The sequence below is a fragment of the Xenopus laevis genome, chromosome 5L (assembly GCF_017654675.1).
Source record: "Xenopus laevis strain J_2021 chromosome 5L, Xenopus_laevis_v10.1, whole genome shotgun sequence".
Lineage (NCBI taxonomy): Eukaryota > Metazoa > Chordata > Amphibia > Anura > Pipidae > Xenopus > Xenopus laevis.
The window spans coordinates 72,723,362-72,739,585 of NC_054379.1; the positions used below are offsets into that span (position 1 = coordinate 72,723,362).

General features: G+C 37.3%; 1 protein-coding gene across 1 annotated transcript in view; it reads left to right on the forward strand.

Annotated features, from left to right (window-relative positions):
* The first annotated feature begins 10,582 nt into the window (after positions 1–10,582).
* Positions 10,583–16,224, forward strand: part of enpp3.L (ectonucleotide pyrophosphatase/phosphodiesterase 3 L homeolog) — a 57,545-nt gene continuing 51,903 nt past the window's right edge. Inside the window, exon 1 of the mRNA XM_018263167.2 lies at positions 10,583–10,900. Within this exon, the coding sequence (XP_018118656.1) occupies positions 10,820–10,900 (81 nt within the window). The 5' untranslated portion in view covers positions 10,583–10,819. The remainder of the gene's footprint in view (positions 10,901–16,224) is intronic.

The window sequence follows — 16,224 nt, forward strand, 5'->3', positions numbered from 1 at the left end:
TTGCGACTACACGTAAGCGCAGTGACGTATTACGTAGACGTCTTTTGGGAGCGACAAGTAGCCGTAAATAGGCCTTACACAGTTGTAAGCTGCTTTTTCTCTGCTTATGTTTAAAAAATAAATTAATAAATCTTTGGTTTCCCGCCAATTGGTTTCCTCCATTTCAGCTCGCAATTGCTAGAAGTCATTTATATTTTCTGCGTAGAGTTTCAACTAGTGTCAGTGAGCAAAAATACTTTTTCCTGATTGCCTATAGTACCTGCTGCCGTCAGAACATATTCTTCCACCATTTGATCAAAAAAGAATTAGGGATTGTGCAAATTAGGGCGAAGTGAAATTGTCATTATTCTGGCATTTTTTATTTTTCCCAAGTTTATCGCATGTTAGGGGCCTATTTATTAAGCTGTGTAACACGAAACACTAAAAAACGATGTAAAAAGATGAGTCAAATAATTGGCAAATTTATCAATGTTTATTTTACTTTACACAATGGGAAAAGCAAATTTGCAACTGCATAATAGTTATGCTGTTCTTTTATGTGGCAAAGCCTGGTGAACTTTGATGCTGTATTTATGCCACATAAATCTACCCCTTGAGTGTGTTACAGTAACAATCCCAAACAGGTAAGCGTTATGAAGAAATAAATGTTGTAAAACCCTTTATGCTTGTCTAATAATTTAATTACAGGTAACAGGTTAGCCAAAACATAAGCAGAAATGTAGTCCTGTTAAAGAAAGAAAATAATAACAAAAGAGCTTCACAAGCTATTCATAACAATTTGGAAGCCAGTAGTCATTTGTAAGATTAAAAGGATGAATGCACAATAGAATCTTTTATCCTTTGCTCTGCTTGAGTGAAAGTAATTGTGGAATTGCTGTGGAAACAAGTTGGTTGTTGATGATGGATTTTTAACATTGTGTCTGTGAGTATATCCGTAAGAAGGGCAGTACAGCAGGTGGACTTTAGGGTAGAGCTCTACGGTGTGGCTCCAGCCGACACGTCGCCATGCGATGAAACGCATGTGGCATCTTCATCCAACAGATAACACAATATTTATAAAGGTTAAATGAGAAGGAAAGGTTAAAATTAAGTAAGCTTTATCAGAAATGTCTATATAAATACACAAGTAATTCCTCAAAGTAATGCTGCTCAGAGTCCTCTGTCAAAAGAAACAGCATTACTTTCCTTCTATTGTATATACATGGACTCCTGTATCAGACTTCCTGTTTTCAGCATAAACCTCCAGGGCTTAGGCTTGAGCATGCTCAGTTTGTGCCCCTTCCCTCCTCCCATCTCTGCTGTTATTTGAGCTATGAGTGAGCAGGGAGAGACTCAATGCAGGAAGTGATGTCACAGCAAGCAAATGTGTCAGCTGCTATCCTAAACAAATATAAACACAGTCTAGAGCTGTTTACTCGGGCATGGAAAAGCATTCTAAAGAATAAAAATGGTGTTCTAGCTTGTACTATAACAAACAAGGGAAAGTTGTGCTTATCCCTAATTTTGTAAAACCATTAATCGGGCGTGCAATGAGGCTGTGACCACAAAATACATATAGACAAATACAAGAGGTCCTTGATTGTTATAGTTATACAGGAGCAGTGACCAGCTCCATGTTGTAGCTCCCACCCTTCCCAGCTATAGTCAGGTGATCCCACTGGTGTCTAATAAAAGGGCAGCCAAGTTTGGGAGTTTTACTTTGAAAGCAGCAAGTAAGTTGCAGGTAAAACTTAGTCCCTTTGTAAAATGTATAACGAAGTAATAGAATTCTTAATGAATCAGATGAAAATTGAGCATAGGACTGGCCATCTTAAATATATTGCAATATATGGACAAACAATCCCTGTTTTGCAAGGTAAGGCATTTTTCAGTAGCAGTATGCACAAAATGTCTCTGTCTTATATATATATTGATAATGGGTTGAGTGCAGAGGACCTCTTCTAGCTTGTACTGTTGTGGCTAATCTATTGGCAATAAATGGTCTTTAACTATAGGCCCTCTAATCTATGCAAGCATTTTCATTAGCTGAACAATTTGTCATAATTATTTCCACAAATTGTACTGATTAAATATATATCTAGCCTCTTGGGCTCAAACATAGGGGCAGATTTACTAAAGGGCAAAGTTGCCGTCACTAGCAAAATCTCGTCAGAAATCCCATTTGCAGCGAGATTGCCAACAGGCGTAGAGGACAATTCACTAGCGAAAGAGTACATTGCTAGCGAAGTTTTGCGCCCTATTGCCAGGCAAATTTTCACTCATTGAACAACCGTTACTTTGCAAATTCACAAAAACTTCGAATTTTAACTGACGAACTGATAAGATGAAGCTACATCCTCCTCAATATTATGTCAGTAAAGTCATAAAAATTATAACAAACGCTCAAGTTTTTTCATATTTCAAAGCAAGATTGTCTTTAAAATTTTTATTATTAAAAAATTTTTGTTTTAACATTTTATTTTTATAATTTATGGGGCATTCCACATTTGTTTTAGAGTGGGCTCATGTCTAGGGCATTAGCGCATCAGTTAATAGTGCTACTCCAGCAGAATTCTGCTCTGAAATCCCTTTTTCAAAAGAGCAAACAGATTTTTTCATATTTTATTTTGAAACCTGACATGGGGCTAGACTTACAGATTCTGAGGTGCCCCCAGTCATGTGACTGAAAAGCAGGAAGTTGAGTTCTGGCTATTATGTTAGACATCCACTCACTCCAGTGGCTAACTAACTATATTAGAAACATTTTTCATTTTGCACAGTCTATATATTTATCCAGTTTTTATTTTTACACTGAACTGTTCCTTTATATCTGAGAATTAAATATCCCTAGCTCTACCTCTCATTTTTAGATTTTTTTTTTTTTTTAGAGATTTTACTTCTAATTTTTAATCAATAATAACGGGAGGTTATTATTAGGTTTTTTTTCTATCATCAAAAAATGTTTTCTTATGAGAAACTTTCTAATGGATCTACTATTCTACTATTGTTTAAAAAAAAAAAAGCTTTCCAGCAGGACAAAAGCACCCTGTCCCAAAAGTCTCAATTTGATATCAGTTAATGTCCTTGATGATAAATTTAATACCACCTGTTCTTCTTTCTTAGGGGATAATTTGAGATTTGGGCCTGCTTCCACTACTGATTTTCTTCTTTCCGAAGGCTTTCGCAACTGAGTAGTCCAATTGTTGCTCCTTTGGGATCTGGAGTTTTTTGATTGGTAATAAAGTGTCTGGATTCCAGGGTGATTGATTGAGAATACTTCTAGAGCCCTAGAAACTGAAAAGAAAAAGCAGAGGGGCGAGACAGCAGTACCATTAAGTACTTCAGTGGGGTCATATTTCCCACTGTAGAAACTTAATGTTAAAGGGATAGTTCACCTTTAAGGTAACTTTTAGTATGTTATAGAATGGCCAAATTCGAAGCAACTTTTCAATTGGTTTTCATTGTATATTTTTTATAGTTATTTGCCTTTTTCTGCTGACTTTTGCAGCTTTCAAATGGGCGTCGCTGACCCCTTCTAAAAAACAGATGCTCTGTAAGGCTACAAATGTATTGTTATTGCTACTTTTCATTATTCATCTTTCTATTCAGGGCCACTCCTATTCAAATGTCAGTCCCTTATTCAAATGAATGCATGGTTGCTAGGTTAATTTGGACCCTAGCTACCAGATTGATTAAAATGCAAATTGAAGAGTTGCTGAATAAAAAGCAAAATAACTCAAAAATCTTAAAGGGCATGTAAAGGTAAAAAAATTAAATCCAATTTTTACTTTCTTTAATGAAAAGAAATCTGAAATCTGACTGTATGCAGTGAAATTCTCCGTTCATTTACTGCTGTGGATAGGAATTGCCAGACGGTCCCTAACTGCTAGGCAGGGAAACAATCATACTTATGAACAACAGGGGGAGCCCCCACCATACTAACCAGCCATGCAGAACTTAAGCAGCTTTGTTTGTATCCCTGTAGAGCAGTTGGCGACTGTGTCGAGATTTGCATTGGATTTTACAACCCCTTTACATTTTCCAACTCCAGCTGCAGGGACAAAGATCATGGAGCCAGATATAAACAGATAAACTGGGATTCTATTTGGAGGATTATTTTGCTGCAGCCACTGGTTCTGCAGAGTTGGAGAAAGTTTGTATTAAACAATACAAAAATGATAAAATCACAATTAGATTACATGACAACACAGGGCCCAGTGCAGTCTGTATATTCTGATTATCAGTTTTGCCTCATTGGCTTCTGGCAGATATTATTTGACTTGTGCTGGTTTGATTATTTATGACAATCCCTAAGCAGCCCAGATCATACTGAGCATGTGCACAGTCTTGGTCTGGCAAAGATGTTTAACAAAGTTACAAGATGGTGACCCCTTGTGGCCAAATTTGAAAGCATAAATCATGTTTGATGGTGGGGTGTATACTAAGGGGTATATTTATCAAAAAGTAGGGATGCACCGAATCCACTTTTTTGGATTCGGCCAAACCCCTGAATTCTTCGAGAAAGGTTCAGCCGAATACCGAAACTGATTCCTAATTTGCATATCCAAATTAAGGGTGGGAAGGGGAAACATTTTTTACTTCCTTGTTTTGTGACAAAAAGTCACGCAATTTCCCTCCCACCCCTAATTTGCATATGCTAATTTGCATATGCAAATTAGGATTCGGTTTGGCCGGGCAGAAGGATTTGGCCGAATCCTGCTGAAAAAGGCTGAATCCTGACCGAATTCCGAACCGAATCCTGAATTCCGTCCATCCCTATCAAAAAGTGAAGTTACAGTAAGATACTGCCTCTCTCCATTCATTTCTATGGGATTTTTAAAGGTGTATTTATTAAAGGATGAACTTTCACTTTCACCCTTTGATAAATACGCATTTAAAAATCCCATAGAAATTAATGGAGATATACAGTATTTCACTCTAGTGGTCTGTGGTGATCTCTAACTTCACTCTTTGATAAATATACCCCTAAGACTGAGAGCCCATTAAAATTACCCAATGATGCAGTCACTTTGATTAATTATGTTTAATAATTTTATTTTGTTCTTTAGAACTAAACGATTTGGAACAGTTGAATTTAGAGAACCTAGAGATGTTATAGACCCTATCTCATAGTCCTTTTTGTCGCTGGAGAATGTCTGTGTTTTCTTCTCCATTATCTCTCCTTTTAGCTTGTTAATCTTATTTTGTAAAATCGAATTGAACCAATCAATCTCTGACCAATACTTAAATGTAGAAATGTCCTCTCTAATTGATTTAATATCTACTTTTAACATCTTGTACATTAAATCTTTTTCTTCAACAATTAAATCCATCAGTTTTAGTGAACAATCTGTCAGAGTTTGATTCCAGTGTGACATAAACATGCTATTCTCACTAAGTGATGTGGGAAATTTCTTAATGCGTAACCCTCTAGGTGTCATTTTCAGTTGAATATACTTCTCCAAACTGACAATTTTTACATAATTCTCTTGGGACCCCATTTAAGAACACTCGAGCATTCAGGCTCAAGTACTTAATTAGTAAAAACACACGAGTGATTTTCATTATTGGCCTCTAAGAGGGATCAAACTGCTGGGGGATCTACTAGTAGACCAAACCTTTCCTACATATGCAGAGCTGCAAATTAAAATGGGGGCTCCTGTAATTCAATTTTATAGATAGTTTGATAAAGTTTGGGTATGCATGGGCTAGGTACGCATCTAATAAATGTTATAGACTCATAAACAGTTGTTGTGTGAAATGACAATCGGCAACCTAACAGGGCATTGGGTTACTTACCTCTGGGCAGCAAATCCAAATTTTTTCTCACATGTATATTCAGAGTTTAATGTCATGGATATCAAAGTGTACCATACCACTACTTCTTTCTTTACTTTCTTTTCTTTCTTATGATATTTTATGTCCTATGTTTTGAAAATACAAAAATAAAAACTTTAAAAAAAAAACGCACGCATGGTTTCCTCATTCTAATACGTTGGCTTCCTGCGAGTAGATTTTTCAAAAAAATAAAAAGTTTGGCACCTAAAATCTGCCAAGCCTTTTATTTTGTCAGGGTGAAAACAATCATCAGGAAGCGTAAGTATTTTAGGAAACCATGTACGCGTTAAGGCACTTTTGCATCTTTGTTACTAGTCGAATGCTCAAACCAAAAGGCTTAAGCATTCTTGAATGAGGCCCTAAGTGGAAGTTTCAAATTTGCTAAAAAGAGTCTTAAAAGGAACAGTTCAGAGCAAAAATAAGAGATTGTGCAAAATAAAAAATGTACATTAAGGTACAAATTCATATAGTTTGTACCCTAAAAACCTCTATTAATGCAAAATAGGGATGCAAAGTTCATTAATGAATCAAAAAGCAATCATGCTAGCTAATTCATGGTACCAATATACAGCAGAATAAGTTATTCTATCTGACAAATTGTCCACAAATAATTGAGATGTTGCCTCACGAGGAAACTTCAAGCGACTTCGGAAAGCTGAAGTGATCCAAGTGCCATTCCGCCAGCGATTCACATTCTAGTCAGCGGGAAGGCCTTTCGGGGAGATGAGTCGCCCGAAGAAGAGACTAATCTCCCCAAATCGGAGCGTCTGGCACCACCCTAAAAAGACAATTAGCACAGTATAATCAATGATTTCATCAGCGTAAGTTAATCGCATTTTATTTTAGAAGGCTGCTGTTGTGATTCACAGGTAGGGGAAGCCAGATACTGTCTAACACACACTTCAACAGCTGGGACACATTGTGCTCTGTTACATTCCTGCTCCTAAAGGTGCCCTCCTGACACTAGGATTTATATGCATTTCCTACGACCATGGAAACAGTTGCACTGCAGGCATAATAAACACAGAAAATACTGCCTCAATAAAAATAAATGTTATACTATGCAGAAATAGGGACATAAGTTCCAGCCTTTTCAGCTCCCCTGCAGAGTGCATCACACAATTCTCGCCCCGCAGAAAACATTATTTACGGAGAAGCAAAACAACAAGGGCAATGCTCATGCGCAGTAGTCATGGGACAGAATTCTAAGCAGATGTCTAAAGCATTTCTTTTTCTGATTGTCTAAAAATCAAATGGAAAATTGAATTCATGTTGTGAAAATTAAATTATTCTACGTGAGGGGCCAAGATGTGGCTGCAAGAAGTGCTGACCATTTCAGAAACGGGAGACTGGAAGGATTTTGAAGGCCAAGTCAGCATAAATGAATAGCTATTACTGTGTCTATGTTAATGATAATTGTATATATTTGTTTATAGTAAAATGATATCCATGGCAAAAGTATCTGCTAAAACTATTACCAGAGAGAGATCCTTTAATTTGTGTGGTTTAGATGCATATGAGTGTTGAGAGAAACCACTAGGGGGTACTACAAGTCAATGTACAGGCAGGGGTCTCAGCAAAACCTCTCTCTTTCAGCATTTGGGTGACACTTTTTGTGATATCCTAAGCCCCTTCCCATCACCTACTACATTACACATAAAACATGATGTGCTCATTATTGAACAAATTTCACCTCAGCCTACCACAGTCCTTTGACAGGTTAAGCAGTTTAAGTTAAAGTTGATAATGATTCGTTTCCCTCTCTCTTCCCTTTATTTGTTCAGTAGCCCTATGCCAGAGTGTTCTACATTAGGGTAAATACACAGATGTTTTGTCTGAAAATACATGTCCATTGTGATCCATGCAAATCAAAAGAAGAGATTTCATGAGGATACATAAACTTCCTGTGTAACATTACGGTTAGGGAAAACCCTTTATCTGGAAAACTCCATGTCCAAAGAATGCTATATAATAGGTTCTATGTCTATACCAAATGAAATATAATTTTCAAAGGAAGGTTTTAGTGGCCAAGTGGAATTATACTGGAATAAAGCACGATTATAGTTAAGTAGAGTTTTGTTTAGAACCTGGGATATAACAGTAAAGGGTCCACTGATACAGCCTGGTATAATTTTTGTAGAAATGTGCACCGGAATGAACTTTCAGGTAAAAGAAATTAGAAATTTATTATACACTTTGCATGGATAGATAAAAGAAATTAATGTTTTCTGAGTTGGTAACAATTATGAACAGATTTATATTGACCAGGGCACTGTACTTTAAACTTTGCTTTGAATCATAAACTTTACTAGCACTGCTGCCTGGAATAATAAGTAGTAGGTGCTGTAACTCATTAGTTGATATGCTTCTGCTCCTAAAGGGCATCTTGAATTTAGTGAATCATTGCATGAAAACCAAATAAAAGGGATACGTTTATATGGTGCAGATTTGGAGTCGTACAGTATATTTAACATGCTTGCTTAGATTAATACAGTAAAAATGTTTAAAGCTAGTTTTTGGTTTGAGCCTTTTGCAGTGTCATACATGTATGCCCCTAGATTGTAACCTATAACTGAGAAATGTTTGCACTTTAACAGGTACAAAGGACAAACACTACTCACTGGGCATCTTCCAGGGGTGAATAAACACCTCTAAAATGTTAAGCTAGTTGAAACTTTTTCATGGTGGAGAGTGTGCAGTCCTGCACAAACCTCCTCCCTAAATTTAAATTATTTCACTAGCGGTTAACACTTATCACACACACTGTGGAATAAGATGTGACTAATTTTCACCACCACAATCTTTAATCCACAGACATATAATTGTCTGCCTGATGACTGCCTTTGGCATTTAAACCAAGTAAACATTTCTGTGTTTTATACATGTATGAAATGGATATTTGTACCTGCCAAGATGGGGCATTGGCAGATGGTATACATGATATACAGATGGTCAGGCAGTATGGTCAAATCTGCCATACTGTCCATGACAAGTATAGCCATCTGAATGGCAAGCGTAGACTGAACAGATCATCCACTTTCTTCAAGCTGTGCTTAGGACACAGGCAGAGGAGAATGGATACTCTGTCATGCGCTTCTTCATGTAGTCCTATTGATAGACACGGCTTTGGCCTGTTTGGAGCTACACTGAGCAAATGTTTGCTCTAAAATCTGTTCAGTGTATCCACACAGGCTGTGGGGCTACGCAAAGGAGTGGATGTCAGTGGAGCCTTTCCTCCGCCTGTGTACAAAACACAGGTTGACCCTGCTCTAAGACGTCTTAAAATATATTATCACACCCTGGATAATTCTGGGATATGTGGGAACCTTGCCTTAGGTTGGGTTGCCTCTTTTCTCTAGAAACTATACTGGCAGGTTGTGATGTAATTGGGGGTGGTCATTACATCACAGTGACAGAGAGTCTAAGCATGAATGGTACAGAGCTGAAGCATCATGAATGGGATCAAGAGGACTTGGTGAGCATTGAGGCAAAATGGGGGCAGGCTGGGGGCAGAAAATTGACTAGATATTTCATTGCCAGTACATTTGTAATAGGCCCCAGCCTTGGCTGGTATTTTACCAGCTAGGCCTGTTAATTAACAGCTGCCTCTGGTAACATTAAAGCTGTGGCAGACAGCAGCAGCCCCAAAAATGGCCAGGTGTGTTACGAAAGCATTTATATAATTTGAAAGATATGCATATGTGTATTAAAAAACCAACCTTGTGTTTCTTTTTTTGCTATAGCCTAAAAAACATGTGGGAGCAACTGGCAAGTTGGTATAAAAATAGTATAACTATAGTGTATGTAGTATATACTGTATATTATAAGTATATATAGGGGGTTATTTACTAAACAACGAATGCAAATATATTTATTTGGGATTTATTAAACCCTGAGGATGGAAAAGTCTGAATCAGAAAATCCGTCATCTCAGACCTGTCGGGGTTGCATATAAATCAATGGGAGAAGTCCCAATAATTTTTTGATGTGTGCTGGCTTTCGTGCAAAAAAACATAATAAATCTGAGTTTTCGGGTGTAAAATCAGAAAAAATCATGAAAATTATTTTTTTTTTCCCCGCAAAGCAAATTTTCAGGAAAATGTATTAATAAAAAGGCGTAAAAAGGGATAGGTTAGCCTATGACAAGTGTAATAAGTTTTCATTGGGTATAGTTACCTAAAAATAGATATTTGGCTATAAACAGTAGACTAATAGACAACTTTTTGATATTTTGCTATGGGTTTGAATAACTGTAACAGACTTTTCTCCTCCTAGTATAATATCCTTTACAGGTAATCTTCACTCATAAACGGTTTCTTTTTCCATAGAATTGTGTTATTTTTTTCTTTTTCAAAAATACGCTTGTGGGGGGGGTTGTTGTAAAGCCCCTTTAAAAACGAATTTTGGGCCAGTAACAGGTTAATTACAATTAGTGTAACATAATATTTTTTTCCATACAATTGTACAATTGCACAGGAGTATTTGCATACTAGCCATGCAAGAAATTGCCTCCAGTAAAGGAAAGTCATACAAGAATGTGATCTACCAACCTTGCAGATGAGGATCAGGAAAACAGTACTTTGTAATAATTAAACAGTACTCACCAATGTTCTTTGTACTTGAGTTTCTTTAAACTGTCATTTTGTTGTACATATGAATAGATAAGCTCAACTGTGCAATTGGTTTACTCGGTTTACCACACTGTTATCTAAGTATGCCGTTTATCTCAAGTCCATAGAAAGAAAGTAATCTATTTAAATTCCTATTATGCATGACAAGTAGACAGATAAAATATCTTAGTCTTTGACCCAATGTTTCACCACTATTTGCTTGATGTTTGTGACAGCAAAATGTGTCCACCCTTTAAATAAAGCAATTCTTTTTTTTATTATTCATTGTGGCCAGGTAAAGACGTATTTGTTTTCATCTAAAACTCAGGACACTTCACATTGTAGAAAGATTTAGCAAAGCTGCTTGCAACAATTATTTTCAAACTGAGAAGATGGATTCATCAACTCTAAGCTTAGAGACTAACAAACCTGTTAAGAAGAAAGGACTGAATAAATATAAGATATTGTCTGCAGTAAGTATCAAAGTTTTATATCGCTTGTTTTAGTTAAACGTAGCTTTGTTGATAATTTCTGTGTACTGAGTTTTTTTTTTTAGCTTGGGTAAAGTGCATTGACGTTTTTATTTGTATGTTCAGAAAGGAAAGCTGTATGTAAATATTTGCTTTTTCTTAAGTCTCACATAACGCAGAACCTAAGTATTGCTATAGCACTGAGAAAGGGAAACAAAACATTAATTTTTTATCAAATGATACAGGAAAGTTGTCTGCCCAAGCTGGAACAGATATTAGAATAAAGGGATTGTGTACCTTCAGAACAGTCAGTGCATTTATACATATGTTTGGGACTTGCCTTATTGTAATAAGGTATAAATAAATGTCATTGTTCTGTTTTTTTACAAGTGGAGAGTAAGCAATCACCTGTGGGTGTGTAGGATGGCAAAGACCTATGCATGTGTAGGGCTACAGTCTGAGTGCATTGGTCAGCAAATTAATTGGCCATCCCAAAGTGTTGTCTTATAGATCTGATATCCTGAGCAGTAGTGGCTGTGTGCTATACTTATTATTAACTATCAAATTCTACATGGCTTTCTCGCTCATTTACATATTGATGTAATCTCAAAAAGAATTGTTTCTTCCAGAGACGTTCTTCAAAATGACAGTTGAGCTACATTAATAATGTTGTTCAGTTGTTGCCCAGAATGAATAAATCACATCAATAATTATTGCCATATTTAGGAAATTAAGGATAGTTTTCCTTTCACAAAATCAACATCCATAATCCTCAGGTTTGTGTTTAAAATAAACAAAGCAAGTGGTGTCCCCAGACCTTTTAACTCAGGGTCATGTACTTAGCATGCCCTTTCCCAAAAGATTAGTGACATCTGTGGGAAGGTTATACCTCCTTTTAACGATAGGAAGTTTGTGAAGTTGATCTACCTTTCCTTTCTCAAGTTTACCAGGGTAATAAATAATTATTGTTAAAAGGTCTGAAGGATAACAATAGATTTTTTTTTAAATGTGTTAATAGAAGAGACATGCAAACTTGACCCTTATCAGGTGAAGATTTTTAAAGAGGTTGTTTATCTTTTGATAGTCGACTGAATCCTTTTTGAAAGATTTGGCCAAATACTGAACTAAATCCCAACCCTAATTTACTTATGCAAATTAGGGCCAGAAAGGGAGAAAGAGAGAAAAATGTTTTACTTCCTTGTTTGTATGATAAAAAGTCACGTTATATTAAGGATTCAATTTGACCAGATGCTTACATTGGCTGAATCCTGCTGAAGAAGGCAGGAACCTCCATCCTCTTGCTCAGGGGCATAACTACAGAGAAAGCAATTGCAACAAATATTGGTAAAACAGGACAACCTCTGGATATGTTGGGGCCCTAAAATGAATTTGCTGTGGGGCCTAATAACATCAAGACACTGCTCTTGCTGCTCTTAAAACTCAAAGGCCTGTTTAAGATTTTTGGCAGGAGTAAGCTTTAATGAAACCCCATGTTGCGTTTGCTAATCACACAGGGTTTTGCTCAGAAAAAAGCACAGCAATCTTCTACCTAAAGCTGCAGAGGTTTATTTTTGTTAAAGTGGACCCGTCACCCAGACATAAAAATCTGTATAATAAAAGTCCTTCTTAAATTAAATATGAAATCCAATTTCTTTTTTTTATTAAAGCATTCATAGCTGTTGTAAACTCATTTAAAAATATCAGCTGTCAATCAAGTATTGCCTACCCCGCCTCTATGCCTAGGCATAGAGGCGGGGCAAGCAATTACTTTCACTTTCCATTCAGCACTTCCTAGATGTCACTGCTCTCCCTACATTCCCCCAGCTCTCTTAACGATTTAATTGTGTAACCAGTGCATGGGGATGGACATTGGGTCCCTGTCCCCTGGTGTACAAACAAGATTCTGAGATGATGCAAGGCTTGCCTTAATAACAGTGTCCATAAAATGGCTCCTGCCTGCTTGCTATAATTATGAGTTCCCAGACTGAAGGAAACAATATTCAAATAATTTATACAGTGTAATTAAAGTTCATTTTGCTTGACTAACATGATAAAATAGGATTTGGATAATTTTGTTTGGGTGACGGGTCCCCTTTAAAAAAGCCCAAACTTATGAATACTCACATTATAAGTACTCACATGGGGCTTCATGCCAAAATCTTAAATAGGCCCCTAAGTATTTACTCTTGAATTAAATTGTATATATTATATACAGGTTTTAGAATTTATTAATTTAGGTGGCAATTTACTAAAGCTCAAATTAATCAATTTTTTTCCTGAAAACAAATCTGACCAAACTCCCTTCCACAATTTTGACTCATTTATCAATAATTTTGCTTGAAAAAAACGTCAAAAACGACAAAACGTCATGACAAAATCAAGAGTCAATTTATATTCTACGATTGACACTCGGAAAACTAGTTTTTATTGAGTTTTCACTGCAAACGTTTTTGGATTATCTGCCCGAAAACCCCAAATTTTTCTTTTTAGAGCAGATTCTCAAAAAACAACTTCAGGGACATCTGCCATTGACTTCAACATAACCTCGATGGGTTTGAGATGGCGTATTTTTGAATTTTGGATTTTTAGCAGCTTTGGGGTATGATAAATTCAAAAATTTGAGTTTTCCCTGTAAAAACCTCGACCAGAAAAAACTGAGATATAATAAATAGGCTCCCTATTTTTCTAGAGTATTGCAATTCAAGGCATTTTCTAATAATGTATTAACAGGCACAATCTAAAGGTGGCCATACACATAAAGATCCGCTGGTTTGGCGATTTCGCCAAACAAGCAGATCTTTCCCCCGATATGCGCACCTTCAAGGTGAATCAGCCAACGAAATGCAGGTGCACACCTGGTCCCTCTTTGACATACGCAGTGTGTGGGGTATCGGAGGACGGCACCTCCAACAAGTACTGCAATACAAAGTACTCCAGCACACGTAATCTGTTTAAGGGTTACTACCCATGTTTAATGTCAAGCCAAAAGGTTACACCTTCAAGGTGAGCAATATCGGGCTGATCCAATTGTGGGCCTTAAGGCCCAAAGATCGGATCATAATGAAAGCAATACAGATGGTCGGATTGTGGGACCGCATCAACAAAAAGATGCGGTCTGCGATCCAACGGGATTTTTACCCCTGCCCAATCGACATCTGGCCGACTCTCAGACAGATATCAATTGGGAATCCTGACGGTGGGCCTCACACACAACACAATAAGCTACGGACTCTGTCTGTCAGCAGCTTTTACCGTGTATGGCCATCTTAACTCTTCTACACCATTGACAGGTAAGTTACAAAATGCCAGAAACGTAGGTAAGTTACAAAATGCCAGAAACATAGATTATAATATTTCTGCATTATGATCTAATCAGTTGCTAGACAATGGATGACTTCAGATTGGTGGTAGTATAAAGGTTAATACTATACACACTGCTAGAGCTTTTGTTGATGTCTCATTTTCTTCTTGACAACTTATGTTACTGAAATTTAAAGAAAGATATGTATGTGTGTATATATAAATATATATATATATATATATATATATATATATATATATATATATATATATATATATATATATATCCTGGAAAAAGGCGAGCACTCAGAGGTCTTACGATGCAAAAAATCTGTGAAATTTATTGAAAATAAATAACTGACGTTTCGTAGCCTTTCTCAAAGTGCAACACACAGAGAAGACCAAACATTTAAACCCCAAGAGGCAGGAAAACAAACGTGATGACGTCATCAGGTGTCAAGGGGCGTGGAAAAAGAGTATATGGCACAAAAAATAAAATAAAAATAAAGCCTGAACATACAATTAAGATAGAATAAAAATAAAATAATATTGCCCACATGCAATCAGTAGTCTCATATAGAAATTACATGGTTATTAAGTGCAAATAGATGAGTAATCATTAACATAGTGTGATCCCCACACTGTTCCACAAGCTGGGCGTCACATCCAGTTGAGAGATACAAAGTAAAAAGTTCAAGTCAGGTGTTCAGGTTATTAATGTTACTTAATCACCAGGCAGGGACAGATTGTTACAATGTAGTATGTGGCAATCCCAGTGCTTCGGTACAACTGATAATTCAAACAAACATTATAGGACTTACTGTCAGTATCGAGTGCCGAACAGAGACAGGGGAAGACAATCACTCTGCGACAACGTCCATATCTTTAGCATGGAGGATGCAATGGCTAGAGTCACAAAAACGGGTTCCGTGTACTTCAGTGCTGGTTGAGCTTAGCGGTCTTCCAAATCAAGCCCTGCAGGGGTCAGGAAGACAAGGCCGGTGGGCGTGTCACTCAGTTCTGGGGCATGGGCGTGTCAGTCGTCCATCAATCAGCATGGCCTTGCCGGTGGCCGTGTCAGTCAGCTCTGGGGCGTGCGCGTGTCAGTCGTCCATCAATCAGCATGGCCTTGTTGTTAAGGGCTGCTCGCATGGCAACCACTGATTCTGGACTTGGCATAGAGGCGGTTGCGATATATTCAATTTGAATGCTTGTATATAGAGGTGACCAGAACCAGTAGCAAAAGTAAAGGAACAGAAAAAAAAAGTGAGAGGAGTTAGAACAAGAGATACGAGATATAGCAGGAAGAGAGCAGCGTTGCTGTATTACGCAATATGGCACAAGTTATCCCATAGAGGATTTTGTCCGAAATCAGGGGCATCACTGCCATGTTTGGAATGCCACACTAGGTATGGAGCTTGGTAGACCACCCGTCTCTTGCAGGGGTACATAACACACAGCCCATCCACAGTCATATGTGTTGGATTCAACGGGCAGCGAGGAAAGGTATATTGGTAGAACATAAAATCTGTCCATAAACCATTGCACAATATAGTATAGCTTTATGTAGATTCGGGGTGGAGAAAGGCACTATGTGTCAAGTTGCCCAGACAGTAAAGAAGGATATAATGCTGTGCATTGGAGTGAGATTTACAAGTACACACTGCAACCGTTATTAGTAAATGCTGGCCATATGTCAGACGTGGCAGTTGGGGCACTTATGGGTCCCATTTATCCAAATCGCCTTTTGTGCCCGAAAGCATGCTCATAAGTGAGAAAAAGGAGGAAAGGTAGTTGGGAAAAAGAACAAGAGGAGGAGAAAGGAAGATCATCATCCATGTAGTCAGGTATCCAGTGAACATATAGTGTAAAATGGAGTAGTTGTCGTTTCAGAGTTCAATAAAATGGAGCATATGATATGAGTTCATTAAGTCCTCTCGGGTTCAGTGTATCCAGACGATGTATCCATTTGAGCTCTGATTGTAGTAGTTTATGTTCACGGTCACCACCTCATGTAGGTGTAATCT